At 45.7% G+C, this 27,556-nt stretch overlaps 1 protein-coding gene across 3 annotated transcripts; it reads right to left on the reverse strand.

The window, feature by feature from the left end:
- Positions 1 to 745: 745 nt before the first annotated feature.
- LOC106582154 (interphotoreceptor matrix proteoglycan 2) lies at positions 746 to 27,467 on the reverse strand. 3 transcript variants are annotated; one of them, XM_082967077.1, is made up of 18 exons: positions 22,918 to 27,467; positions 20,534 to 20,666; positions 18,885 to 19,051; positions 18,362 to 18,625; positions 18,091 to 18,125; positions 17,149 to 17,348; positions 16,068 to 16,126; positions 15,775 to 15,795; positions 13,046 to 13,263; positions 9,114 to 9,181; positions 7,194 to 8,030; positions 6,324 to 6,578; positions 5,986 to 6,205; positions 5,238 to 5,448; positions 4,558 to 4,746; positions 3,814 to 4,015; positions 3,521 to 3,600; positions 746 to 3,019 (listed from the first exon to the last, which is right to left on the reverse strand). In XM_082967077.1, the coding sequence occupies exons 4-18, from the start codon at positions 18,448 to 18,450 to the stop codon at positions 2,959 to 2,961; spliced, it is 2,745 nt and encodes a 914-aa protein (XP_082823203.1). In that variant the 5' UTR covers positions 18,451 to 18,625; positions 18,885 to 19,051; positions 20,534 to 20,666; positions 22,918 to 27,467; the 3' UTR covers positions 746 to 2,958. The 3 variants fall into 3 exon arrangements, with proteins under 3 accessions (XP_082823203.1, XP_082823204.1, XP_082823202.1); XM_082967078.1 differs by having other exon boundaries at positions 746 to 1,172; positions 2,921 to 3,019; positions 20,534 to 27,467; XM_082967076.1 differs by having other exon boundaries at positions 20,534 to 27,467.
- Between the last annotated feature and the right edge of the window lie 89 nt (positions 27,468 to 27,556).

The following is a 27,556-nucleotide window of genomic DNA, read 5'->3' on the forward strand; positions in this document are numbered from 1 at the left end:
AGGAACAACCATTAGCTGTGGTATATTGGCCATATACCTCACCCCCTCCAGCCCTTTTCCTTAAGTATACACAGTGTACAAACCATTAAGAACACGTTCGTAATATTGAGTTGCACACTCTTTTGCCCTCAGAATAGCCTCAATTCGTTGAGGCATGGACTCTACAAGGAGTCGAAAGCGTTCCGCAGGGATGCTGGCCCATATTGACTCCAATGCTTCCTACAGTTGTGTAAAGTTAGCTGGATGTCCTTTGGGTGGTGGAACATTCTTGATACACACGGGAAACTGTTGAGCGTAAAAAACCCAGCAGCGTTGCAGATCTTGACACACTCAAATCGGTGCGCCTGTCACCTACTACCATATCCCGTTCAAAGGCACTTAAATCTTTTGTTTTGCCCATTCACCCTCTGAAATGGCACACATACACAATCCATGTCTCAATTATCTCAAGGCTGATTGAAGTGGAATTAAGAGGTGAAAACAATAAGGGATTATAGTCATGGAAGGAATAGGTGTTCCTAATGTTTTGTACACTTAGTGTATACACATCCAAACATGACACAGGAGCTGGACAGAAAAAGGAACAAGTTCAATGTTTACTGCTCCTAAAAGTGATCTTAATTCAAGCCTTCAGTGAAACTGTAACCAAACCGTGTTCCCACAGACCTTATGAAAAAATACGAGCAGTCCTTGTACCAAGCATGTCGACAGGTAACTTCTGTAACAAACATAGCAAGAATAATCATTTAGTATAAAACGTGTCTTTTTATTTATTGCTTCATTTTATTCTTTCTTTTTTAAGAATAAACATTGACATAACTGCAAGTAGTAATGTAATATTTGTTTAAATATCCACCAGTGCTTACGTAAAAAAAAAAAAAATGTTGTACAACAAAACACGTCAACATTTCAAGCACTTTCCGTTGACATTCTAGTGTAAAGAACATTCCACAACACCCAGTATTTACATCACAGCGTTCTGGATCCATCCCATTGCCTATGAGTCCCGATGAAGGAAGAGAATGTTGAGAAAACCAGTTCATGCACACGAGAAAATGTATATAAAAATGAACACACAGATTGAAAAGGCATGACGATATCATAAGTGGAAGGTAAGCTTGTGCTTTACCACAGTAACCTGTGTTCTCGCTTGTGTGGAGCCGTACAGAGGCCTGAGAGAAAAGGACAGGATGACATGAAATGTAAACAGGAACCTAAATCAGGAAATATCTTATATGTCTGTGGCCACATCTAAAATGGACCCTTTACCCTACATAGTGCACTATAGGGTGCACTATAGGGAATAAGTAGTGCACTATAGGGAATAAGTTGCCATTTGAGTTGGACCTGTGTATTCTTATGATTTCCTATGACAATTCACAGTCAAAACAAATGTGGAAAAGTCAACCTACAGCATGAAGAGCTGCAACTTTGAGGATTCACTGGAAACCAGTCCTCTTCATGTGAAATACTTACAGGGTAAAACAAGGATGGGGTCCAAACTAGTGGTTACAGAATTGACCATTTTTAAGTTTCTGGTGAAATGTATTTGATTTAACAGCTGCTGCTAAGAGTTTGTTTATCCACAGAGCACATGTTGTTTACACATGTACATTTTATATCATTTTTTGAATGTTTTCAAGCACATATCTGGAAACAGACTGCCTGATCAAATCCTTGGTTTGCTTTCATTCCCCTTGAAGATTGTTTCCATTCTAAATGTGTTTTCACTTATATTTTGGTCCTTCAGCAAAATCTCTCCCCCTCTCCCACCCTCCCTCCCCCTCTCTCTCGTAATACTTTTTTTCCTACAGAAAACAAACTCCAACTGCTTCCTGATGTAGAGAGAGAGTGAGGGATAGAGAAGGAGGAAAAGAAGAGGGGGAAATTTATTGCAGCTGAACAAAAATGGAAGATTCACCCTCAATTTGTCCACTTTTCCTAAAATGTCAAAGTACCCAATATGGTGCACTACTTTATATGGTGCACTACTTTATATGGTGCACTACTTTATATGGTGCACTACTTTTCACCAGAGCCATAGAGGGCTGAGATTTAAGATCTGCCTACAGAGTCCATCCAACTAGCTTCTCCCAACTTCAGAAGAACACTACCTAGGCTGACTACTAGCCAGAAACTCAGACAACAGAGATCCCATAGCACCCAGAACAGCACAGACACTGGCCAGTCAACTGAGCTCAATCTCCAACAACCTCCAGCTAGGTATAGAACAAGGGCACACAGCTCTGGTCCAGAGGGCAACAACATCTGCTGCTTTTAGTCCCTGCAGAAGTTGACAGAGGGCCTGTGTTGCCAGAGGGCCTGTGTTGCCAGAGGGCCTGTGTTGCCAGAGGGCCTGTGTTGCCAGAGGGCCTGTGTTGCCAGAGGGCCTGTGTTGCCAGAGGGCCTGTGTTGCCAGAGGGCCTGTGTTGCCTGAAGGCCTGTGTTGCCTGAGGGCCTGAGTTGTGCACCCCTGGTATAGACCATCCCTTTAAGAAAAGCCTCTGGTTCATACAGTTCTTTAACCATAACAGTCCATACAACACATTAGCAGATACAGTGATAATCACACCTTTCAGTACCTATCCAACATTCTAATGGGATAAATATTTACACTTTCACAGTGCTACATTCTTCCGTCAACAACAACTGGGTGAGATATGACATTAAATGCAAATGTAATACTCTATCATGTCTTATCTGCTACCTAAAGAACAGGTATCCTAGAGAGAATTACATTTTGTTTGTCATCATTTCAAGTAACGAATATGATTCCAGATGGAGGGAGGCCGGTCTTCCCCCAAAGGAAGACATCCAATGAGCAGCAGATATGCCCACAGCCACCACACCCATTCCAGCAGAGCTCACCCAATCGAGAGAAGGCACTGACAAAGGAGGGAAAGAGCAAAGGATAAGGTACCTTGTTGTCCAGCATACAGCTGAGTGTCCCATACAGGTCTACGTGGACGCGCTCTCTCTGCGTTTATCAAGGGTGCTCTGTCTGCGTGTTTCCAGGGCACTGTGGAAGACAAACACACACACACTGATTAGACTGGGCAGTGTGGGTAATAGGCAGCAGAGACCTGGCACTAACTGTACCATGCAAATCCAAGCAAGTCAATACACACACAGACCAGACAAGACATGCACCCACCCACCCACCCACCCACCCACGCACCCATCCACATACATTCGCACACGATTCCACTAATACGACTCTAATTAGTGATGGCATCCCAAATCACCACACTCACGCAACCCAATACCTCACACTGCTTCTCTCTCCCTCACACAGACATATGCTGCCAGTCACATTGAGACCAAACACAGTGACTGTCTGTATCCACTAATGTGGCCTGTCTCTCTGGGGCAGACATAGCTGGTTAGATGTGTCTGGGAGCCAAATGTCTCATTCCCTTGGCATTGTATTCCCAGCCTTCATCCTTTTCTGTTTCTAAAGTCTGATTTGCGCGCTCAGATCTCAAGTTAGACCTGAATACATGATCGGAGCCACACTCACGTTTGATGCTGCCGCACAAAGTCTGCAAACTGCCGGTCCTTTGCATAGAGTTCGATGATGCGTATCCTGTCCTGGATTTCCTGTGGAAGAGGAGTGGGCGGGGTTAACAGGCTGAGAAAGGTTACATGATAGACAGACGGACGTTTTGTCCAATCGGTACAGTAGGTCCATATCCAGACAGTACAGAGTAGATGAAGGAATGTAATGATACGCATGACAAAACGAGTAGGTAAATACGGAACGGGATCCCACACATTGGCTTCCACCCCACCAGCCTACACACAGACACACACCTCCTTGGTCAGTTCGCTGTTCTCGTAGATGTGGCGTATCTCTTCGCTGCTGAAGTCTGTGGAGGCCTCGGCACTGGCGCTGCTGTAGACCGGGGCCTCTGGGTAGCGGCGGTAGTAGTGGCTGTAGCCCGTCGTGGCCTCACTCTCATACATGGGGTTGTACTTAGTGGCCCTCTCTAGAGACGGGATACTCTCCCCTCGCCTGGGGGGGGCAGAGAGAGAGATCTGAGCTTAGTCTGCTAATAGGAGAGAAGTCTGGTAATCGTAATAGGGACAAAACCCTTGGTGTGAGTGAGAGTAGGTTGGAAGGCCATGGGGAAGAGGACGTTGTATACTTGAAAGGGTAAAGATGATCAGTCCTCAAAGAGAACAGATGAGGGAGAGAGAAAGGACTCACTATAGTAGTCTTCTGAAATAATCATCTCTGATCAAGGCTTAAATAGGGGATATCCTTTTACAGTAAATATATTTAGACAGGTTAAGTCTATAGTAGTATTTACTACTAACACATCACCTGTAAACTGCTGTACTGTACTGACCAGGGATACAGTATATATAAGGCCTCTGGCCTTCTGACAGTGTTAGAGACACCTACACTTTGTTCAGCTCCTAAAGCACACGCAGTCACGTACTATACACACGTACTCTATATGACTGGATGGCAGTCCCTATCCAACAGGTGATGTACCCTCCATCTGAGGCGCTATGACAAAGAAGGAGTGGTGTTGGTGTGTGTTGACTCACCGTATGGGGTCCTCTGTCTCATCCTTATCGTACTGATCCCGTAGTGTCCTCGCCAGGAAGAAGATCACTCCAGAAGCCACCAATAGGAAACCTGCTACAGAGGCTATCGCTATGCCGACCACCAGAGGTTCCGACACATACTCCTCACAGTGTTCTCCACGGTACCACCAGTTCTCCCCTACACGACATCTAGAACCAAAAGGAACAACTGTTAGTACCACACATACACACACCTAGAACACTAGCAATTCTCAACATAATGACACCTAGAATCATAAGAAACACACCAAAGTCGATCAATGCACAAGAAAAGTGAATTTAGTGTAAATGTTTATTTCTTGTTTGTGGGAACCGGGATTAAACGTTCCATGGAGGGTGTGAACTTCCTCATTGGCCGTGTTGAAGTCAACAACATCTGGAGTGTTGTGTTTGTTTTATGATGGTGGGTGTGAAACAGCTTCCCACATGTTGGCAGACACATCTGTTTACACATACTGCATTTCCATGGTGTTGTTTCTGAGACTGCTTTACAGTACGGACATTTATTGGAATTGTGCATTGGTCCTTCAAATAAGAGTGGGGTAAGTGACATTCAAATTCTATCAATTGTAATGAAATTCACACACACACACACACACACACACACACACACACACACACACACACACACACAAACCTACCTGCAGATGGCCCCCTGTCCAGGTATGATGTCACACTTCCCGTCATTCATACAGAAGTCTGTCTGCAGTTCACAGATGCTCTGACAGGGCAGACCTTCCACGCTGAAGTAGCCAGCATTACACACACACTCCGCCTCGCTAGACCAGCGGTTCACAGAACACTGGGCAAACTCATTACACGCCTGGAACTTACACGGGTTCGCCTGGTCACCTAGCAACAACACACAGGACACAGGTGTTAGGGCATTTCCAGTCGACTCCTGATAAGTGCACATTGGATAAGTGCAGACTCTGTTTTAAGTTCACCAGTTCATTGCCGTTCACTAGTTCCAATTCAAATAAATTATTTTAATTGCTCTGCATATTTACTTTAAATTTAGTCCTGAATCACAGCATGATATAGTTTCTCCTTGCATGAAAACAGGGGTATATGACGAAAGATGGAAAAGGTATTTTTTTCATGCAGTATCTGTTCTCTAGTTCACACACGGCTACTCGTCACCATCATACAGATGTTGTGATCCTGGTTGCCAGGGTCTGGCTGGTGAGACGGGCTCTTTGTCTTCCGTCTAGATTAAAACCACCCTGAAGAAGGCTTTCGTGCTAAAATGGATCGGTTGTGCCATGCGTTTAACTTTCAATCCATGTAGGTATGCTAATGTTAACTCCCCAAAAACACAAAAAAAAGAGTGGGAATAACTCAGAAACGTGTGTCTCCGGTGAAATATGTGGTAATTGTCAACCTTACCGGACTCTACATCCAGTGAGTACTTGTCAATGGCCAGGTTCATAGTTTGGTAGGCTGTGTTAGCGAAGTCTTCCAGGATCAGGTAGACTGCATTGTTGACGCCGCGAGGCAGCGGCCTCCCAAACTTCATCCGGCTGTTGACCACGATACTCCCATTCCGGAAGTTCAGGATCTCCAGATTCTGGAAGTTAGTAAGGTTGGACTGGAGGTAGGGGACCAGCTAGACAAAGAGAAAGAGGAGAGGAGAAAGATGGGTAGAGAGAGTGAGCACTGTCTACATACAACACTTCAAATTAAGTAAATATGGGGTAAATAAATGATCAAAATGAATAGCTCACCAGCTCGAGGAACCTTTGTTCTAGGGCCTTGTATTCTGCGGAGCTCTTATTGAAGAGGTCATCTGAGAACATCATGTTGGTGACCCTCAGACTGAAGAACACCATCAGAGCCCGCCCAGGGTTGATTGGCATGGCAATGCTGTGGTCCGTACCATTTACCACTCCAGAAGGGTACCCACTGCTCCCTTCCTCTGTTTGGTTTGTCCCTCCGAAGGGGACCAGGTCATAGTCTGTCACAGGGTCTATCGTCTGCAGCTGGTTAAATAGACATGACACAATTCATGGTGCAATTGGTCAGTGTGAAACAACATTTCGTAACATTCATGATAAAACAAGGAAATGTCTGTGCTTACAGATGATTAGACAAAGGCATGGACAGACTAGTAGGATTGCTGGCCGAGAGTACTTAGCACCTCTAAACAGAGTGCCGGTCGTAATTTGCAAACGTATTCTACATGTAGAAATGGCCGAAAATGACGGTCGTCAGTCGACACTGGCGGGTGGTCCCTATAACACACCGCGCCGATAGCAAGCGAACGAACGGCCCCTAATGTACAGACCAACAATCTGTCATTCACATGAAAACATGAAATTACCCCAGGAATCGATAGCTCAAAGATGCACAAATACGATTCCCAGGGTCATTTCATGTTTTCATGTGTGTCTGAGCTACTCGAAGTTCAAGCAGGCAGAAATACAGCCACTAGGACTTGTTTTGCATCATATGATGCAAAACATGATGCAAAACACGTCATGCCCACTGTATTTCTGCCTGCTTGAACGGTACAATAAGAAGGGAGTTTTTCCTAGTCACTCAGAGCCCGGACTAACATACACTACAAACATCATCTCTCAGTCATCTGTCATTACCTCCAGAGTGATAGAAATGTCTGGACCAGGGTGGTACTCGGCGGGTATGAGAGCTGGGGTGACCCCTTGGTCCTCTTGTTCTGCCTCTGGTTCTGGGGCTGTGTCCAGGGCCGTGGCCTCTGTAACCTCCTCCCCTACTATGACATCAGAGACTCGGGTGAAGGGTGACTCTTTCTCCGCAGAGAGAGGGGTGGGGTGGGTGGCCTCCGGAGCAGCCTCAACGACCAATAAGATCTCGTCTTCTACGAAGTCCTCCTCCGAGATCTCAGAAACGTCCGGAACTTCAGCGACCACCTTTTCCTCCACAGCATCCTCTTCAGTTACTGGCACCTCGATGATTGGTCCCTCCTCTAAGCTCTCAACTTCCTCTCCATAGTCAGGTATTTCTGGATAAGCCAGCACCACGTTAGTCTCCTCTTCAGGTTCATCTGGGGGCAGAGTCACGATGGCAGGGGGATTCTCGGGGACATTGAGGTCCCCCACTGGCTCGGGAGCTTCCATCATATCCTCAGGCTGGAATGGCAAGTCCTTCGGTACATGAACACCTGAACCAGAGGCCTCTATCTCCAGAGGCGGCTCGGGGAGCGTAGCGCCCTCTGGCTGCTCAGGGGAGGTAGGGTCTGTAGGGAGGTCCTCCAACACAGGGCTCTCTGTAGACACAGTGTTCCCCAACAGCAGAACCTCCTCCTCGATGCTTGTGCCATCGATGGTCACCTCAAGCTCAGCGGGGAGGGTCACGCTCTCCTCTACAACAATGACATCATTCTCCCCCGTCGCTACATCCTCAGATTCTACCTCGAGGGCGTCTGGGGTCATCTCAACAGCCAAAATGTCCTCCTGGACAACAGAAACAGAGGAGAAACCCATTAGTCCCTCAGCTGTTACACCATCAGGTTGGGGTTGCATTCCATTTCAATTCAGGACATGGAATTGACCCCAACCCTGAACTGTATAGTATTATAATCAGTAGTGTTGAAAACAGCAAGGCTAGGGAACTATAGGTTTCCATGACTTAATGACTGCCAAAAATGATTTACTGACACACACACACACACACACACACACACACACACTCTGTGTATTGTTATCAAGTTTTAACTACCTACATGGTGTGACACCTACTCCAAGGCATTATACTAACTATGATAAAACTTGAATTGAAAAATCCAGCTTGTGTCTGAGGGAGAGAAATCTATCACTCTAAGATAAGGTAGGTTCTAGGCAGCTTGGATGCCTACTGCTTCTGTTATGGCTGTGTGCAGTTGGCTGTAAATGCCAGTTACTGACTGGTAGTTTGCCAACCTCTTCCAGTCCATGTAATTACTCAAATTAATCACTTAGGGCCTTAGCACGCAAAGTAGACCAGCAGACCCAGTTACTGTCCAAGACCAAGACTGGTGCTCCCAGCTCGGATTACCACTACACAGCACATTAAAGCTACTAGACTACTGGCAGAATCAGACAGACGTGTACAATTCAACAATGATAATAGAGTCCTGCATTCACAAACTGTTCATCTTCAATCTTTAAAAATGTTCTAGACCTATCCCTCACAAACACAGTTGGATTGAGAATCGCTCACCCTATCCCTCTCTCTCTCTAGCCCCAGAAGAGTAGTGGATTATTATAGCAAGAGCCAAGCTAATCCTCAAAGCCTTCCCCTCATCCTGTATTTCCTCAGCACCAGACTGGACAGGATAATACCACCAAGCAGCAGTCTTAGCAAGACACTACCTAACACACCACTCTAACACGCCACTCTAACACACCACACCGAAATGCACACCTATATAGATTTGGTTTGATATTTTTAAAAGAACCATGCTCAACATTGTGCCTATCTCACAGTTGTCCAGAAAGTACCACTGAACCAACAGGAGAGGTCAAAGGCTGTTGTCATGGAGATGACCTCTGACTTACCACACTGCCGTTGGTGTAATCCTCGGGTATTCCAGCGGTGGGCTCAAAGGACTCAGTAACACTGGGCACTGTGGAACCAAAGTGGACACAGAGTCAATACTGTCACAGAGTCACAGGAGGCCCTATTCAATCACACCTAATATTCAGATTTCCAGGATCATTAAAAAAAAAAAAAAAAAAGGCTCTCAACAAACTCAGCTGCATAATAAGTCAAACTTTCTCTCTCAATGTATAGGAGGAATTACATTTTTACTCTCCCTCTCTTCTGTAAAAGCCACTCTCCCTCTCTTCTGTAAAAGCCACTCTCCCTCTCTTCTGTAAAATCCACTCTCCCCAGTCCTGACAGTGGTGGTGCTGACTGTGTGTTTACCTAAGGGGAACACTACTAATAACCCTACAGATCTGGCCCCTATTCCTGCCACTGTGGGCCAAGACTGCATTACCATCAGGCCTGGAGGCTGTAACTTGGAGTTAATAAGCAGTGCCTGTAAGTTACCACACACCGTGCCAGGCAGACATCTGACAGTAGTTACCCCTCATATCAGATGTCCCAGTCCATCAGACGGCATCCATCTTCAGGGAAACACAGGAAACTAATGACACTGATTCTTTTACGACACCGCCAGGGACAACATAGCCCAGGGAGACGGTATAGTCATCGTTACTGTAGAACTTGTTCCATTCGCTGGATGAAACCCTGCCAGAAGTTAGAGCTAACCTACTGACAAGCTGAATTTCACACTCGCTGAAGCGGTGTTTGTACGTGTGTGTTTGTGTGGAGCATGCATGTGTGTGTGTGTGTGTGTGTGTGTGTGTGTGTGTGTGTGTGTGTGTGTGTGTCCGTCCCATGGAAGTCATAGTTAGTCTGGCTACAGCAGGGCTGGTTCCAGACATAAGCGGTCGCTTAGGATCATTGGCTGCAAGGGGGCCCCCGACCCCCAAAACATTATATACACACACACACACACACACACACACACACACACACACACACACACATATATTGCATTGTCACACAACACAATGCCAGAGATGTCTCAAGTTTTGAGGGAACGTGCAATTGGCATGCTGACTGCAGGAATGTCCACCAGAGCTGTTGCCAGAGAATTTAATGTTCATTGCTCTACCATAAGCCGCCTCCAGTGTCGTTTTAGAGAATTTGGCAGTAGGTCCAACCGGCCTCACAACCGCAGGCCACGTGTAACCACGCCAACCCAGTACCTCCACATCCGGCTTCTTCACCTGCGGGATTGTCTGGGACCAGCCCCCCAAACAGCTGATGAAACTGAGAAGAATTTCTGTTGGTAATAAAGCCCTTTTGTGGGGAAAAACTAATTCTGATTGGGTGGGCCTGGCTCCCCAGCGGTTGGTCGTGGCTAGTCTCCCAGTCCCTGCCACTGAAAAACATAACCACAGCATGATGCTGCCACCATCATGCTTCACCGTAGGGATGATGCCAGGTTTCCTCCAGACGTGACGCTTGGGATTCAGGCCAAAGAATTCAATCTTGGTTTCATCAGACCAGAGAATCTTGTTTCTCATGGTCTGAGAGTCCTTCAGGTGCCCTTTGGCAAACTCCAAGCGGGCTGTCATGTGTCTTTTATGGTAGAGTGGCTTCCGTCTGGCCACTCTACCATAAACGCCTGATTGGTGGAGTGCTGCAGAGACAGTTGTCCTTCTGGAAGGTTCTCCCATCTCCACAGAGGAACTCTGGAGCTCTGTCAGAGTGACCATCAGGTTCTTGCTCACCTCCCTGACCAAGGCCCTTCTCCCCCGATTGCTCAATTTGGACGGGCGGCCAGCTCTAGGAAGAGTCTTGGCAGTTCCAAACTTCTTCCATTTAACAATGATGGAGACTAATGTGTTCTTGGGGACCTTTAATGCTGTAGCAATATATTGGTACCCTTCCCCAGATCTGTGCCTTGACACAATCCTGTCTCGGAGCTCTACGGACAATTCCTTTGACCTCATGGCTTGGTTTGTGCTCTGACATGCACTGTCAACTGTGGGATCTTATATAGACAGGTGTGTACTTTTCCAAATCATGTCCAATCAATTGAATTTACCACAGGTGGACTACAATCAAGTTGTAGAAACATCTCAAGGATGATCAATGGAAACAGGATGCACCTGAGCTCAATTTCTAGTCTCAAAGGGTCTGAATACTTACGTAAATAAGGTATTTCAAATTTTTATTTTTAATATATATTTGCAAAAATGTCTAAAAACCTGATTTCGCCAAGTCATTATGGGGTATTGTGTGTAGATTGCTGAGGATAATTTGTTTATCCATTTCAGAATAAGGCTGTAACGTAAAACAAATGTGGAAAAAGTCAAGGGGTCTGAATACTTTCCAAAGGCACTGTATATCGATATGGAACTCAGTCGGGATCTCAACTTACTATTGAGAGTAAGAATCGTAGAACACACTAAGTGCAATTTTGAAATTTGTCTGTGCATTAGCAGTTTTTCTTTTGTTAGGTCAGTCACTGACAGTCACTCAATTAGTCATGTCAGCTAACAATTTATTGATTGGTAGTTAGTGTACAGTAGCTATAATATATATGCACAACAGCATGTGGACACCCCTTCAAATTTGTGGATTTGGCTATTTCAGGAACATCCGTTGCTGACAGGTGTATAAACTTGAGCACACAGCCATGCAATCTCCATAGACAAACATTGGTAGTAGAATGGCCCATACTGAAGAGCTCAGTGACTTTCAACATGGCACCGTCATAGGATGCCACCTTTCCAACAAGTCAGGTTGTCACATTTCTGCCCTGCTAGAGCTTCCCCGGTCAACTGTAAGTGATGTTATTGTGAAGTGGAAACGTCTAGGAGCAACAACGGCTCAGATGCGAAGTGGTAGGCCACACACTCTCACAGAACGGGACCGCCGAGTGCTGAAGCGCATAAAAATAATTTGTCCTCGATGGCAAAACTCACTACCGAGTTCTAAATTGCCTCTGGAAGCAACGTCGGCACAAGAACTGTTCGTCGGGAGCTTTATGAAATGGGTTTCCATGGCCGAGCGGCCGCACACAAGTCTAAGATCACCATGCACAATACCAAGCGTTGGCTGGAGTGGTGTAAAGCTCGCTGCCATTGGACTCTGGAGCAGTGGAAACGCGTTCTCTGGAGTGATGAATCACGCTTCACCATCTGGTAGTCCGACTGACAAATCTAGGTTTGGAGGATGCCAGGAGAACGTTACCTGCCCCAATGCATAGCGCCAACTGTAAAGTTTGTTGGAGGAGGAATAGTGGTCTGGGGCTGTCTTTCATGGTTCAGGCTAGGCCCCTTAGTTCCAGTGTCCACATATACTACATGACCAAGAGTACCTAAACTTTCAGTAATCATGGCCAAATACTGACTGGGCACACAAGGCACGTGCCTGAGGGCCTGAGAGGGCCCGAGCTCCAGGGAGCCCCCATAGATACATTTTTTCCATTCTCACTCAGATGTCATATTATCATGGCATAAATCATTAAAACAATTGTAGAATTGCTTTAAAATATCACAAATTGCTCTCCACCCCATGGGAAAATGGGTAGATTTGCAGGAAGTTTGCTGTAAAACTGCAACAAAAAAAGTGTTGATGCCCCATAGGTTAATGAATAAAATTGCATGCAATTTGTTATGAAATTGCAACGTTTTCTCTCCAGCGAACAGAAAAATGTATTAAATTTGAGAAAGTTTGCTGTAGAACTACAACACTTTCTCTCTGGGCCATGGCAAAATGTGGAATATTTAAGGAAATTAACTTTAAAACGTAAATGTTTCTCTCCACCGTCAAATGTTTTGCCAACCAAATCTCACTTACGTTAGAGCCGGCCCTGGGCTACAGTTCCAGAGTGTTGTGTCTCGTGGTTTGGCATTGTATGGTAATGTACAGACAGTGTATTGTACAGTGGTGTTGTATGTCTTACCAGTATATAGTTGCAGTGAGTCAGGGTCCAGGACCGGAGTTGTATCACTGATGATGTTGTCCTTGTGCTGGTCAGTGATGTAGTTCCTCTCCTTCACCTCTCTGTAGGAGTTCTCCACCAGATTGGACTGCAGGGTCAGGTAGTCCAGCTGGTCACTGCTCACCCCCTCCCCTTCCACCTCCACCGTCACCGCATAGACCACCACCACACCATCCAACCTGCAATGGCAATACAGATACATCACTTAATCTGTCAGTTGATCAATATATCAATCAAATATGTTTCCATCCGTCATCAACATCTATCCACCCATACACCTATTGACAAATCATCCAATTTTACTATGCATGTATATATTGTTTTATTGATAGGTTTATTCATCTACCGTATCTAATGTGCTTAGCTAGAAACAGCGTCTCTAAGAGGAGAGAAGTTTCCCTTGGAGGAGTACAGTTCCAAACACAGTACATTGATTTACTAACCAACCTGTTAAAAGCATGTGTGTCTATTCTGAAATGATAGTTTTATAGATTTACACCAGATTTACACCAGATTTACACCCGCCTGGAGCATTGTCTACAACTTCCATGACTTCCATCAAACCAGACCAACCACCAAAGTGATCAATATGGTCATAAACACAACAAAAAACGCACAAGAGATTCTGGATGTTGAACCTGGCTATGTGGAAAAGCAATCTATCAGCTTCATATGGCTTCAGGGAGCCCTTCTCTGCTCTTCTCTTTTTCCCTGTGACCTAGATCTCTGAGCAGGCTTGGCATGGCCCAGGGTGAGGCATGTGCCTGTAATTAGCTCACTGCACCACCGCATCCCGGTTTTCCTGCTGTCAGCTCAAACTTGGAAAAGGAATACTCCTTGATACAACAACTTTCACAATCCAAATGTTTAATGACACTTGAAACTAGTCTATGTTCCTTTCTAGTCTTGTGCTGCACCTGCAGATACTAGGCTAGCAGATGGTCCTACTGTTTTGTTCCTGTCTGTAACATTAGTGACCTGGGATCATCACTCAGAGGAGAGCAAGGCTTTTCTTAGTGAACTCCCTTGTAATTGCATAAACAGAGGATTGTTTGTTTGTGTGTGTGCATGTGCATTTGTGCATTCCTGTGTGTGTTAGTGTGCCTACACAGCAAATTTGTGTTACAATCTCTGTGTTGAGGCAAAAAGTGTTGCGAGTTTTCAATTGGTGTAGGCTACAGGACTGAAAGTTATCGAATGCAACAGTCACGCCTCTGTTGCGACCAAACAGTCACGCCTCTGTAGCGACCAAACAGTCACGCCTCTGTAGCGACCAAACAGTCACGCCTCTGTAGCGACCAAACAGTCACGCCTCTGTTGCGACCAAACAGTCACGCCTCTGTAGCGACCAAACAGTCACGCCTCTGTTGCGACCAAACAGTCACGCCTCTGTAGCGACCAAACAGTCACGCCTCTGTAGCGACCAAACAGTCACGCCTCTGTAGCGACCAAACAGTCACGCCTCTGTAGCGACCAAACAGTCACGCCTCTGTAGCGACCAAACAGTCACGCCTCTGTAGCGACCAAACAGTCACGCCTCTGTAGCGACCAAACAGTCACGCCTCTGTAGCGACCAAACAGTCACGCCTCTGTAGCGACCAAACAGTCACGCCTCTGTAGCGACCAAACAGTCACGCCTCTGTAGCGACCAAACAGTCACGCCTCTGTAGCGACCAAACAGTCACGCCTCTGTAGCGACCAAACAGTCACGCCTCTGTAGCGACCAAACAGTCACGCCTCTGTTGCGACCAAACAGTCACGCCTCTGTTGCGACCAAACAGTCACGCCTCTGTTGCGACCAAACAGTCACGCCTCTGTAGCGACCAAACAGTCACGCCTCTGTAGCGACCAAACAGTCACGCCTCTGTAGCGACCAAACAGTCACGCCTCTGTTGCAACCAAACAGTCATGGGTGATACAGGTAAATATGCAAATAATAAAAAATACCCCAAAATGTGTTACTGTATCACCACAGGTGTGGTGAGTCTGAATTTGCAATGTCATCTGGTGTTAGGAATCCAACACTCTTAGGCTGTTAGTTTAACACCATTTGAGATGTTCATGTATAAGTTCAAAATGGCGCCAATAGACATGGCAGCTCTGTCTCCAGCTCCTAAGCAACTTTGCAGTATTTATGTCTTTTTTGTTATTTCTTACATCATTAGCCTAGAACGTTTTTTTGCAAAGAACTATAAGCACTTCGCTACACCCTCAGTAACATCTGCTAAACATGTGTATGTGACCAGTAAAATGTGATTTGAAAGTGTTACATTTAACACTATTGGTGTAAAAATCCATCATCCCCCCCAGTGGTTGACATTGACAGGCCATGAGGCTGATTGCTGTGGGCATAAAGCCCCAGAGATAAGCTCCTCTCCTAGGTTAAGGGTTAGGTAGCAGCTTGTCTCCCTATCAGGCCCCGGCCTTATCCTGCTTTTCAGGTGAGCGACCGCGATAACACCATTAAGACAAGCAAACAAAGGAAAAAACACCCAACACACCCTCACACTTTCCCACGCACGCTCACAGGTAAACACAGCATGGATCCCACGTGACTCTCAGACAGCGACAACCACACACACACACACACACTCTCTCTGTGTAGACAAGGTTATTCTTAACCACAGATCTAGGGTCAGATTACTAGTGACTGAACACCTCCAGGGCTGTTGGTAAGGGTCTATACTCACCCTTGGGCATCCTTCTGAAGCCTGCATGAAACAAACAAAACACACTTTATCTAAAGAAATGATTTTTGACAAAGACCAGGTGAGAAGGTCAGGTCAATTTATCAAACCAATGGTCTAACACCACTAGCCTGGCCACATCTGGGTGTTTTAGCCAGCTCTTAAGATGAACGCTGTCATGCCATACATTTACATACAGTATAGCATGACAATGATAGTTAAGGGAGTTGGTTAAACTGAGGCACATCAAGATGTGACCAGGACCAGTCTCCTACACCACTACAGTAGAGACTGACCTGAACTGCAGCACTGCCACACTCTTAAAGCCTGGCAGTCCCCCCACAGCATCCTTTATCTGCAAACACAGAGGTCAACGGGAGTTCAACAGTCAACATCCATGTCACTCGGTGCCCTAACTTTAAATCACGATCCTTATCCCTAAACCTAATCAAATAAAAAAAGGAATAGCTTAGGTAGTGAATTCTGAGGATTTTGACAGTTGACGTCCTCTCTAGCGTGGTCATCTAGTGACTACAACTCACACAGACCACCGATTGAACCTTGTTGCTGGACGCTAACGTGAAACGCTTTGTGAAGAGAACCATTGTTCTGCTGACTCATTGACCCATCATTGCGGAATACCTCCTCAGTGATAAAATGTAATCAAGTTTAATAGTGTACAAACAAGCCTGCCATTACACCCTTTTCTGCCTTTCCCTTTCAATGCGCCAGATATCTGCTTTCGCAATCACTATTATTCGGACACATTTGGAGACACAGCCTACTTTTTCAGCTGTCACATTGGGTCTTTCCAAACTTGTCCATCCCTCTCCTCCTCCCTCTCCTATCCCTCTCCTTCTTTCCCTGTCTATCTCCTTCCCCCTTCCCGTACACAGAGTGATCAAGTTTAAGACAGAGTAATAATGAGTACATTAACAGCTTGCAGGGGAGAGTCAAAATCATCTTATTTTACCAGCAGCAGTAAAACATCTGACCCAGTTGTTCTCAGTCAAAAAGCCTGAATGGTGGAGGAAAGTTATCTGTGAGTTCGTGGGTGTGTGTCCTGCCTTTTTCACTCCAGTCCCTCTTGCGGCCTCAAGCCACATCATAAACGGTCAATTTCAGCATCCTTTCACACAAAGTATGCCTAGTGTCAAATACAAACAATCAAATAAAGGGAATTTGAAATCCTGCCCAACTGTGAGGGTTCTTTATAGTGCCCTGACTGTGTGTTAAATCTAACAATAAATCACTACAGCCTCAGAGCCAAGCCTACAAACCAAGTGATGGGTGAGGAGAGGCCAGGAGAGGAAAGAGGATGGAGAGCGAAAATGGTTGACAGGAGTGAGAGAAGCAGAAAGAACATCTGAGTCGTACCTTGTCAGTGAACTGCTGGTTGAGTGTCTGGTAGTGGAGGCTGGCAGGGTCTCTGAGAGCGTCGCTGTACCTCTCTCCCTTCAGCAGGATACTCAGCTCCACCACCTGCTCCAGCTGGACCCGCTCCAACACCTCCATCTCTATGTCATTTGTGGGTTCTTTGGAAGGCTCCGCCGCTGCAGCCTCCTCTATGATGACCTCTGGGTGGTTAGGGAGTGAGAGGGTAAAAGTCAGTGTTTTACAAAGCAACACTTCTTACAGCACTTGTCTCTGAATCAACTTAATCCAGCTCTTTAGAATGAGTTAATTAGCTGACTCGGGTACATTACTACTGGGCTGGATCCAAAGCCTGCACAACCTGTGGGTCTTCAGGACAACAGAAATCTGATTGTCAACTTTGACGCAGGTCTGTGCTATATGTGCTTTAGCCAAATCCTTTAACTATCATTGTAATGGTATGTTCACCGCGAGACATCAGAAGCATTGCTCGGCTTAAGCTCATATGTGGACCTAGACATCATTAGCCAGAGTTGGCTAACTCTGCTCTGATTTCTAATGTGGATTAAACAACTCTACTGGGATAGAGAGGGAGATGGGGTCAAGCGAGACAGAGAGAGCGAGACAGAGAGAGCGAGACAGAGAGAGGGAGATGGGGTCGAGCGAGACAGAGAGAGGGAGATGGGGTCGAGCGAGACAGAGAGAGCGAGACAGAGAGAGATGGGGTCGAGCGAGACAGAGAGAGCGAGACAGAGACAGAGAGAGCGAGACAGAGAGAGGGAGACAGAGAGAGGGAGATGGGGTCGAGCGAGACAGAGAGAGGGAGATGGGGTCGAGCGAGACAGAGAGAGCGAGATGGAGAGAGATGGGGTCGAGCGAGACAGAGAGAGAGCGAGACAGAGACAGAGAGATAAAGGAGGGATGAAAGATGCGTGTGTCACTGACCTTGAGCCTCCTGTTCTGTGTCTGGAGTCTGGGTGCTGGGGAACAACAATCACACTCACAACACTTTCACTCACAATTCAAATTATAAAAAGGTTTTTTTAAGAGTAATTTAAGAAGCACAGGACAATGTTTGGGGTTCTACATGGAGTGGATATGGGCACAGCAGCCATAGAGATATATACACTGTATCTATCTCTATGGGCACAGCAGAGGGTGCAGAGGATGAGGAGTAATATGGCCAGGTAAGGTTGAAGAACCTTCAGAACCTTACCTGCACATATGTAACCATGAGTTGGTGGCATCACTACAGTTGATAGAACAGAAGTAGAGAGAACAGCAATGGGGAAATGAATGAGACATGTAATACAAGGGTAATTTCTAAGTCGCTCTGGATAAGAGCGTCTGCTAAATGACTTAAATGTAAATGTAAATGTAATGCACAGTGAATATGCTCAAAGAGTGGTTACAATGGCAAATAAAGTGAATATGATTTGATGCCTTGCCTTTTTAACCCTGTCACTGACATTCTCTGAAACTGGATAGACAGAAGACAGAAATGTTACAGGAGCAAGTACAGTAATAACTGAAGCAGGAATATAATTGTTATATACACAAAATAACAGAAAAAAACACAAAAAACAGCTGGAAATTATGACTTTTTGGATGAATGATGATGTACAGGTAGTAGATATACATTATGATGGTACTTTCATGGAGACTAAAAAGACTCATATCCCCTATGCACCCACTACCCCCCCCCCCCCCCCCCCCCCCTTCAAAAACAGCCCGCTCACACTCTCAACCAGGGCCAGGTGCTCCTCTGATTGGCTGAAGTTGTTGCCCATCTCCAGAGCAGTGGTCGTGCCGTTCAGGCACCGACTCATCCAGGTCTGGTACTCTTCCTGGTTCGGGAGGCGGTCCCAGAAAATCTTGAAGGCTTCCCACACCATCTCCTGACACACTAAAACACACACACACACACACTAATGTCACTGATTGGTGAAAGAACCCATTCACTTAGTAGAAAAATGTTCTCTAAGGATGACAAGGAGCAGGTAGGAAAACCACCCTAGGCTGTGGCCCTCCAGTTCTATAGCTGTGACCCCCTGAGGTAAATCTTAGCTAGCATCTTAGCTCATGTGTGGATCACAGTGTGGATTTAAGTGTTGTACAGTACATACCCCCTGCCAGGTCAGAGTCAACTGATTCCATGTTTAGCCTGACCTCAGTATCACTCTCCAATGTCATGCCACTGCCAAACCAGTGATGTAACCCCTTTCCATACTGTAAGTCAGCTTACAGGTGAGTACAATGACAACTTGTGCTCAACTGGCCTACCTGGTTAAATAAAGGTGAAATAAATGAAGAAGAAAAAAAACTGGTCAACAACACCATGACCTGTAACTACCTACTCGACCCTCACTGTTCTGCTCCCACTAACAGGCCCACAGATTCTTCAAAGCTCCTCCCTCTCAGAACCCTAAGCCTCTGTATCTCTCTCCTGAGTGGCTAGACACATGTTCTGAGCGTATGACTTTTAACCGGTCTGCTCTTGCCAAACGTCCTGCTCAGGAGTCACTCTCTCCCCCTCCCCGTCTCTCCAAGTGCTGTACAGGGGCTCTAAATGGGCTTATCTTGACTTACAGTGTGACTTACTGATCGCCATGAAATGAATCTAAAGTAGAGCTGATGTTACTGAATATCTGATGCTGGAGAGGGCATATAGGTTGAGACCCAAATATCTCAATGCAGTTGACACACACCTCACGTTTCTAGGGCTGGGTGAGTAAAGGATACAGACCTACTCTACGGTCTGGGGAAGGGTTTCCAGAACGTGCCACATGTGTAGATCTGGGGTCAGCTAATACCTACAGTCAGTAGCCCAAGCCAATCTGGAGGTAAATGCACAACTGGCCATAGGTCTGTGGGCAAGCACCAATCCTCCAACAGATGTCATGATATCCGCAGCACTACTCCATCAGGTGAAGGTCTTTGATAAGAGGAGCGGAGGGAGGGGTAAATAATGATAGTTATAAAACGCTGGAGGACCGGGACTGGGAGGACCGTGAACTCATGTAGGCCCATAGATGTTTACAGTATGTGTAGGCCTCTCACCTCGCTGACTTCTGTTGCAACTGCCCACTTTAAATCCCTGACTAGAGGCAAGAGACACACAACCATACATCTAATGAATAAGCACACTGCACAGCACTACACAGTATAGAGCCTATCGGATAAAGTGTGAAGTTAAGTCTTGACACTGATCTTAAGTTCGTTGTCTTTCTCCCCCCAACGGTTGAGGTTACAATTTGGGAAGGGTAAACGGATTCCAGATCTGTGCTCACGAGCTACTTCTATCTCCAGCATTATCCATACAGGTCAGTGAGTGGTGGTTGTAATGTAGTGAACATTATGCCATAATCCAGCAATCTAAATAACTCACCTCGAAGGTGAAAGTAGCTGAGGTGATTTGCGATGGCTTGTTGCACACTCTCCTGCCCGCAGAGTTTGACCCCGCTGGGGAAAAGGACGTTGCGCTTCTGCCGGTGGATAGCTCCATGGTCCTTGTGTGAAACCTTGAGGACAGGTGAATGAACTATGCTTTGAGGAACTGACAGAATGGGTGAAATGCCAACTGTTTTGAAATAAAGATCCTGTCCATCAGGAAGAATAGGTCCTTCTCCAGATGCAGCATCTGTGATAAAACATTAAACATAACATTGGACAACAACTCCATCTGAAATTGCAGATGTGTAGATTGATTATTTAGAAGTCCTACCTACCTACATAAATACATACCTGTTCTTATTCCCAAAAGTGCAAACGCTAAAATGAACGGAAGTGTACACAAAATACATTTCAATAAAGAGTCCGACATCCTAAATCCGTAGTAGTTTTAACTCAGAGGGGTTGAAAAATGGTATTAGTCCCTCCTTACGAGTTTGCATAGTTCAAAATCCAGCAAACGCATCAGTTCCTCACCAATAATTATGAAGTGATTAGATAAAGTCAAATCAAATGTATTTATAAAGCCCTTCTTACATCAGCTGATATCTCAAAGTGCTGTACAGAAACCCAGCCTAAAACCCCAAACAGCAAGCAATGCAGGTGTAGAAGCACGGTGGCTAGGAAAAATAAAGTGATGGCCTCCGTTCCTCCTTTCTGAGGAAGATGTGTTGCGTGGTGCTGAAGAACAGCTCACGGCCACAGGTAGGCAGATGGCCCATTGAGAGAGAGATTTTTTTTGCTCTCTAATCTTGTTGGCTAAGCCCTTTAGAGCAGCTTGTTAAGACGTTACTGGTGTAATACTGGGATTGGTGCGAGGGAAATGTGGACGAGAGAGAGATGGGAAAGGGGGGAGGGAAGAGAGGCCACCCGCAGAGAGAGACGGCTGTAAGTGCAAGGTACCAGACAGTCCTGGTCAAATTGAAACTCCACTCAAGGCTGGAACTGGCTGAGGCCTATATTTTCAGTCTTAGTAGAACTAACAGATAGCTATCGCTCTAAATCTTCACCTGGGGTAATGTTCAGGTTTCTGATTTGAGCTGGTCAGTGCTGTTTTAATCCATAATAGTTCATAGCCTATAGGGCCATTAGACATGGACCAGGAAACACTGAGTTTAACCATAATGACATAGCCAGAACTGGTTGTGTTTTAGCAAACTCCTCGATCATTTGTAGTTGTGTCAAAGAGGCTGGTCGAGTCATGTTTGTTCACAGCCCAATGAAATCCTCCATTTATAAAACATCTTCTGGATGAGAAGGATTTAGAGGGTTTAAAATAAATCATCATCAGGGAATTAGGTACTGTGCGGCCGGAGTCTAAATTTAAGGAGCCTCACCTCAGCTAAGGTGAGGTGATACCTCCGATAACCCATAAATGAATAATACACAACCTGGGCGGCCTACTGGTCATCATATTGTACAGGCTACACATACAAAACATTAAAAACACCTGCTCTTTCCATGACATGGGCACAGCATGGTCCAGTGACCAGGTGAAAGCTCTGATCCCTTATTGATGTCACTTGACAAATCCACTTCAAATCAGTGTAGATGAAGGGGAGGGAACAGGTTAAAGAAGGATTTTTAAGCCTCAAGACAATTGTGTGTCAAGAATGGTCCACCACCCAAAAGGATATCCAGCCAATTTGACACAACTGCAGGACGCATTGGAGTCAACATGGGCCAGATTCCTGTGGAACGCTTTCGACACCTTGTAGAGTCCATGCCCTGAAATATTGAGGCTGTTTCGTGGGCAAAAGGTGGGGTGCAACTCAATAGTGTTCTTAATGTTTTGTCCACTCAGCGTACATCACATCATGTAGGCTACATAGCCACATGCATGCATGCGCAAGTCACAGACACAGACACACAGTCAGACATGGGAGTGATTATGGAACAAGTGGTCTAGGAGCTAGGAGATGATGGGCTGAGAGGCAGCAGACAAAATCCTCTGTGTGCGCAAAGCTGGGAGCTTTCACCCTTCACTCTCCCTTGTGGATATCGATCCTGTTGTTACACTGACTCTTACGAGTCACCAAAATGGCAGTTTTATATGTTCTCACAATTCTTTTTCATAACCAGTTTTTGGGTCCAATGATTTAATTTGGTCAATTCAGAAAAGGACCTGAAATTCCAAATAAGGTGGTGAGCTACTGTATATTCATGAGGAATCAGTCCCTCCATTAGACTCCGGGTTACAGTTAAAGGTTACACAGTAGTAGACAATGTACTGTAGGATAATGATGTTTTTAATTCATCTTAAAAATGGGAATAAAGAGTTCAGCGGGTGGACAGACAGTGATCCTGAGCTAGTGAACTTACCGTAGCACTTACTGTTGCACGCAATCGGTCTTTGTTGTAGTACAAACACTAGCCTATCTATAGGCCATCAACTGCGTCTAAAGTATAGAGAAACCCTTGGTTTTGGGAGGATTTGTTCGCCAAAGCTAAGCTCATTAGTTCCAACGTAATTGTCTTGAAACCTCCATTGCCAACATGGCCGGAATTCCACCTAGCCAATCAGAGGGCAAAGTGTAACGATTCTATATTGCTCCCTATCTAATCAGGTCAGATAAGTAGCCAAAGTCTCCATCACTGTCCCAGGCTTTTGGTTGAAATAATTGGCAGGACCATTGTGCTGATACATGGTGACTACAATGGCCTGCGTAGCCCCACTCACTCTGTAATACCCTGAGCTCTTTACCCTGTAACCTGATATCATCGGCAGGACAACTGAGCAGCCATTGAGGCACAAAGCATCCTGCACTGATAGCTGCCATGTGGACAGTGTTTCGGCACAAAATGACTGCCACGGATCATTCAGGTAAGTGCTACCCATCTGTGGTGGCTCAGGCAGGTTCCCCCCGAAACGATCACAAATCTACTGTAGCTATATTGACTTAAACTATAAAATGAGTAACAAATCATCACCGCATGGAATCAGCGATATCACCAGTGTTGAATGTTAACTCTTGCTGGCTGTTTGATGCTTGTTGTTCTTTATCATTCATAGAGAAGGTAGAGGTTTGGAACGGTGTAGTCCTTATCCAGTTCTATTCACAACCATTTTAGAGCTGGGACCATCAGCAGGGGATTTCCCCACCCACACTGGTCTAAACTGGGAGGGATGAGTCAGCGGTGCAGTGGGATTACAGGGTGTGAGAGGGGAGTCACAGAGCGTTTGTCCGAGACAGAGACAGTTAATAGACCTAATCTGGGAGACAGCAAGACCTTGTTCAGAGTCTAGACAGCCTCATGTCAACAACAACGTGGGATGGTACCAAGAGAGATTAGACTGATGTCATCATTCCTAAAAATCTTGAGGAAGTATACCGGCATAAGGAAGAGGGACCTACCATTGAATGGGAGTGAATGGAACTGATTGGGACAGTTGGCACCCATGTACAACTCAATGTATGTGGCATAATCAGTCTAATCTTCCTTCTAATCAGGAAGGAAGATTCATCCAATCAAAATGTTTGTTTTTTTCTGGATAAAAAAGGGGTTTCGGTGGTGGGCGTGGCATTTTTAAACCAATTTCCTGCAATTCTCCAAATTTCTCCATTGAGCTGAGATAGTTTTAAAGAATTTCCTGCAATTCTATGCATTTTGCCATGGCTAATGCTGTGTTCTATTGCCCAAATTTAATAACAAAATCAATACTGTTAAATTATTTGTTTTGGGAATTTTTAATTCCCCTGACAGTCTAGCTTTTATTTTGGTGATTGTTAGTTCTCAAAGAATATATTATAAAAAATAAAGTATGGGAAAATATCATTTATGTCTCTTATTTTAGTGGTTTAACTTTACACTGAAAGCGTTTTCAATCCCAAAAATAAATAAAGTTTGGACTTAGGAGTCCTGAAAAAACACCCACCAAAGGGTTTCTACTGCAGTAAAATTCCTGCTCTTACTAACACCTACAAACTACGGTTGCTAATCCATGACCTGGAATCACCTAAACTCAGCATTTACCTCCTGGCAACAAATAATACTATTCCTGGAGATTTACATACGCCCAACCTCAGTCCGTCCAGTTTAGGCTGAAGCGTTGTTTACGTGTGAGCTCGATCTCACACTAACCAGGGGGTTGTGTTTTTGTAACCCTCTTATCAGACAGCTGGGGGTCCTATAAAAATGTTGCGGTATCATACCCCATACACATGCGCACACAGAACAGCGCCGGAGAAGGCGGCTGACGTTTTACGTGTCCCCAACAGATAGTTTTTTTTGTTCGTTTATTTGCGTTGTTTGTATTTTTTACATAAGGTTGCCGCTACCGCCTCATATGACTGAAAATAACTTCCTGGACATCAGGACTGCGATTACTCACCACAGACTGGCAGAATCCTTTTTTTCCTTTAAAGAGCCTGACGTGAACGATATACTGCTTTCTCGGGTACAGGCCCAGATCCCGTGATTTGCGTGAAGAGGAGGTGGAGAAAAAGGGGACAGAGGACGGGCTGCCTTCTGAATTCGTAGGCAATCGAATAAACCTCCACTTCCTTCCATTCTGCTAGTAAACATGCAATCTTTGGAGAATAAAATAGATGACCTACGCAGAAGATTAAACTACCAACGGGACATTCAAAACTAGAATATCTTATACTTCACGGAGTCGTGGCTGAACGACGACACCATCAACATACAGCTTACTGGTTATACACTGTACCGGCAGGACAGAACAGCGGCGTCTGGTAAGACAAGGGGCGGCGGACTATGTATTTTTGTAAATAACAGCTAGTGCACCATATCTAAGGAAGTCTCGAGCCATTGCTCGCCTGAGGAAGAGTATCTCTATCAACATTTTTGTAGCTGTTTACATACCACCACAGTCAGAGGCTGGCACTAAGACAGCATTGAATGAGCTGTATTCGCTATAAGCAAACAAAAAAATGCTCACCCAGAGGCGGTGATCCTAGTAGCCGGGGACTTTAATGCAGGGAAACTTAAATCCGTTTTACCAAATTTCTATCAGCATGTTAAATGTGCAACCAGAGAATTCCTTTTTTTTTTTTTAAACTCGACCACACACTGAGACACATACAGAGCTCTCCCTCACCCTCCATTTGGCAAATCTGACCATAATTCCATCCTCCTGATTCTAAGCAAAAATTAAAGCAGGAAGCAGCAGTGACTAGAGCGATAAAAGACGTTGTCAGATGACGCAGATACTAAGCTACAGGACTGTTTTGCTAGCACAGACTGGGAAATGTTTCGGGATTCCGCCGATGGCACTGAGGAGTACACCACATCAGTCATTGGCTTCATCAGTAAGTGCATCGATGACGTCGTCCCCACAGTGACTGTATGTACATACCCCAACCAGAGGACTAAGATCGAATCGTACTACACCGGCTCTGAATCTCATCGGATGTGGCAGGGCTTGCAAACCATTACAGACTACAAAAAGGGAAGCACAGCCGAGAGCTGCCCAGTGACACGAGCTAAACTACTTCTATGCTCGCTTCGAGGCAAACACTGAAACACACATGAGAGCACCAGCTGTTCCGGAAGACTGTGTGATCACGTTCTCCACAGCTGATGTAAGACCTTTAAACAGGTCAACATTCACAAGGCCGTAGGGCCAGACGGATTACCAGGACGTATACGGCGAGCATCAACTGGCAAGTGTTTTCACTGACATTTTCAACCTCTCCCTGTCCGAGTCTTTAATACCAACATGTTTTAAGCAGACCACCATAGTGCCTGTGCCCAAGAACACTAAGGTAACCTGCCTAAATGACTACCGACCCGTAGCACTCATGTCTGTAGCCATGAAGTGCTTTGAAAGGCTGGTCATGGCTCACATCAACACCCAGAAACCCACTCCAATTTGTTTACCGCCCCAACAGATCCACAGATGATGCAATCTCTATTGCACTCCACACTGCCCTTTCCCACCTGGACAAAAGGAGCACCTATGTGAGAATGCTATTCATTTACTACAGCTGTGTTCAACACGATAGTGCCCTAAAAGGTCATCAATAAGCTAAGGACCCTGGAACTAAACACCTTCTGCAACTGGATCCTGGACTCCTGGGGGTGATGGGCCGCACCCAGGTGGAAGGGTAGGTAACAACACATCCGCCACACTCATTCTCAACACAGGGGCCCCTCAGGGGTGCGTGTTCAGTCCCCTCCTGTACTCCCTGTTCACTCATGACTGCACAGCCAGGCACAACTCCAAAACCATCATCAAGTTTGCCGATGACAACAGTGGTAGGCCTGATCACTGACAAGACACCTTATAGGGAGGTAATCAGAGGCCAGACCGTGTGGTGCCAGGACAACAACCTCTCCCTCAACGTGATCAAGACAAAGGAGATGATTGTAGACGACAGGAAAGAGAGGACCGAGCACGCCCCCATTCTCATCGATGGAGCTGCAGTGGAGCAGGTTGAGAGCATCAAGTTCCTTGGTGTCCACATCAAACAAACTAACTAACATGGTCCAAACACACCAAGACAGTCGTGAAGAGGGCACGACAAAACCTATTCCCCCTCAGGAGACTGAAAATATTTAGCATGGGTCCTCAGATCCTCAAAAGGTTCTACAGCTGCACCAGAGAGCATCCTGACTGGTTGCGCCACTGCCTGGTATGGCAAATGCTCTGCCTCTACAGAGGGTAGTGCGAACAGCCCAGTACATCACTGGGGCCAAGCTTCCTGCCACCCAGGACCTCTATACCAGGCTGTGTCAGATGAAGGACCTAAAAATTGTAAAAGACTCCAGCCACCCAGGTCATAGACTGTTCTCTCTGCTACTGCACGGCAAGCGGTACCGCAGTGCCAAGTCAAGGTCCAAGAGGCTTCTAAACAGCTTCTACCCCAAACCCATAAGACTCCTGAACACCTAATCAAATGGCTACCCAGACTATTTGCACCCCCCCCCCCCCCCCCCCCCTTTACACCACTGCCACTCTCTGTTGTTATCTATGCATAGTCACTTTAATAACTCT

Source organism: Salmo salar, chromosome 21 (genome assembly GCF_965601325.2).
Source record: "Salmo salar chromosome 21, fSalSal1, whole genome shotgun sequence".
NCBI classification, from domain to species: Eukaryota; Metazoa; Chordata; class Actinopteri; order Salmoniformes; family Salmonidae; genus Salmo; species Salmo salar.

Bases quoted from the DNA above. Each gene is read 5' to 3' on its own strand.
- LOC106582154 (XM_082967077.1), bottom strand. From the start codon at position 18,450: ATGTCTCATTCATTTCCCCATTGCTGTTCTCTCTACTTCTGTTCTATC. The intron at 13,264-15,774 runs GTGAGTATAGAC...TTGCCATTGCAG, and splicing joins CTTCAGAAGGATGCCCAAGG to GTTGGATGGTGTGGTGGTGG. The intron at 6,579-7,193 runs GTAATGACAGAT...CTATTTAACCAG, and splicing joins ACATTTCTATCACTCTGGAG to CTGCAGACGATAGACCCTGT.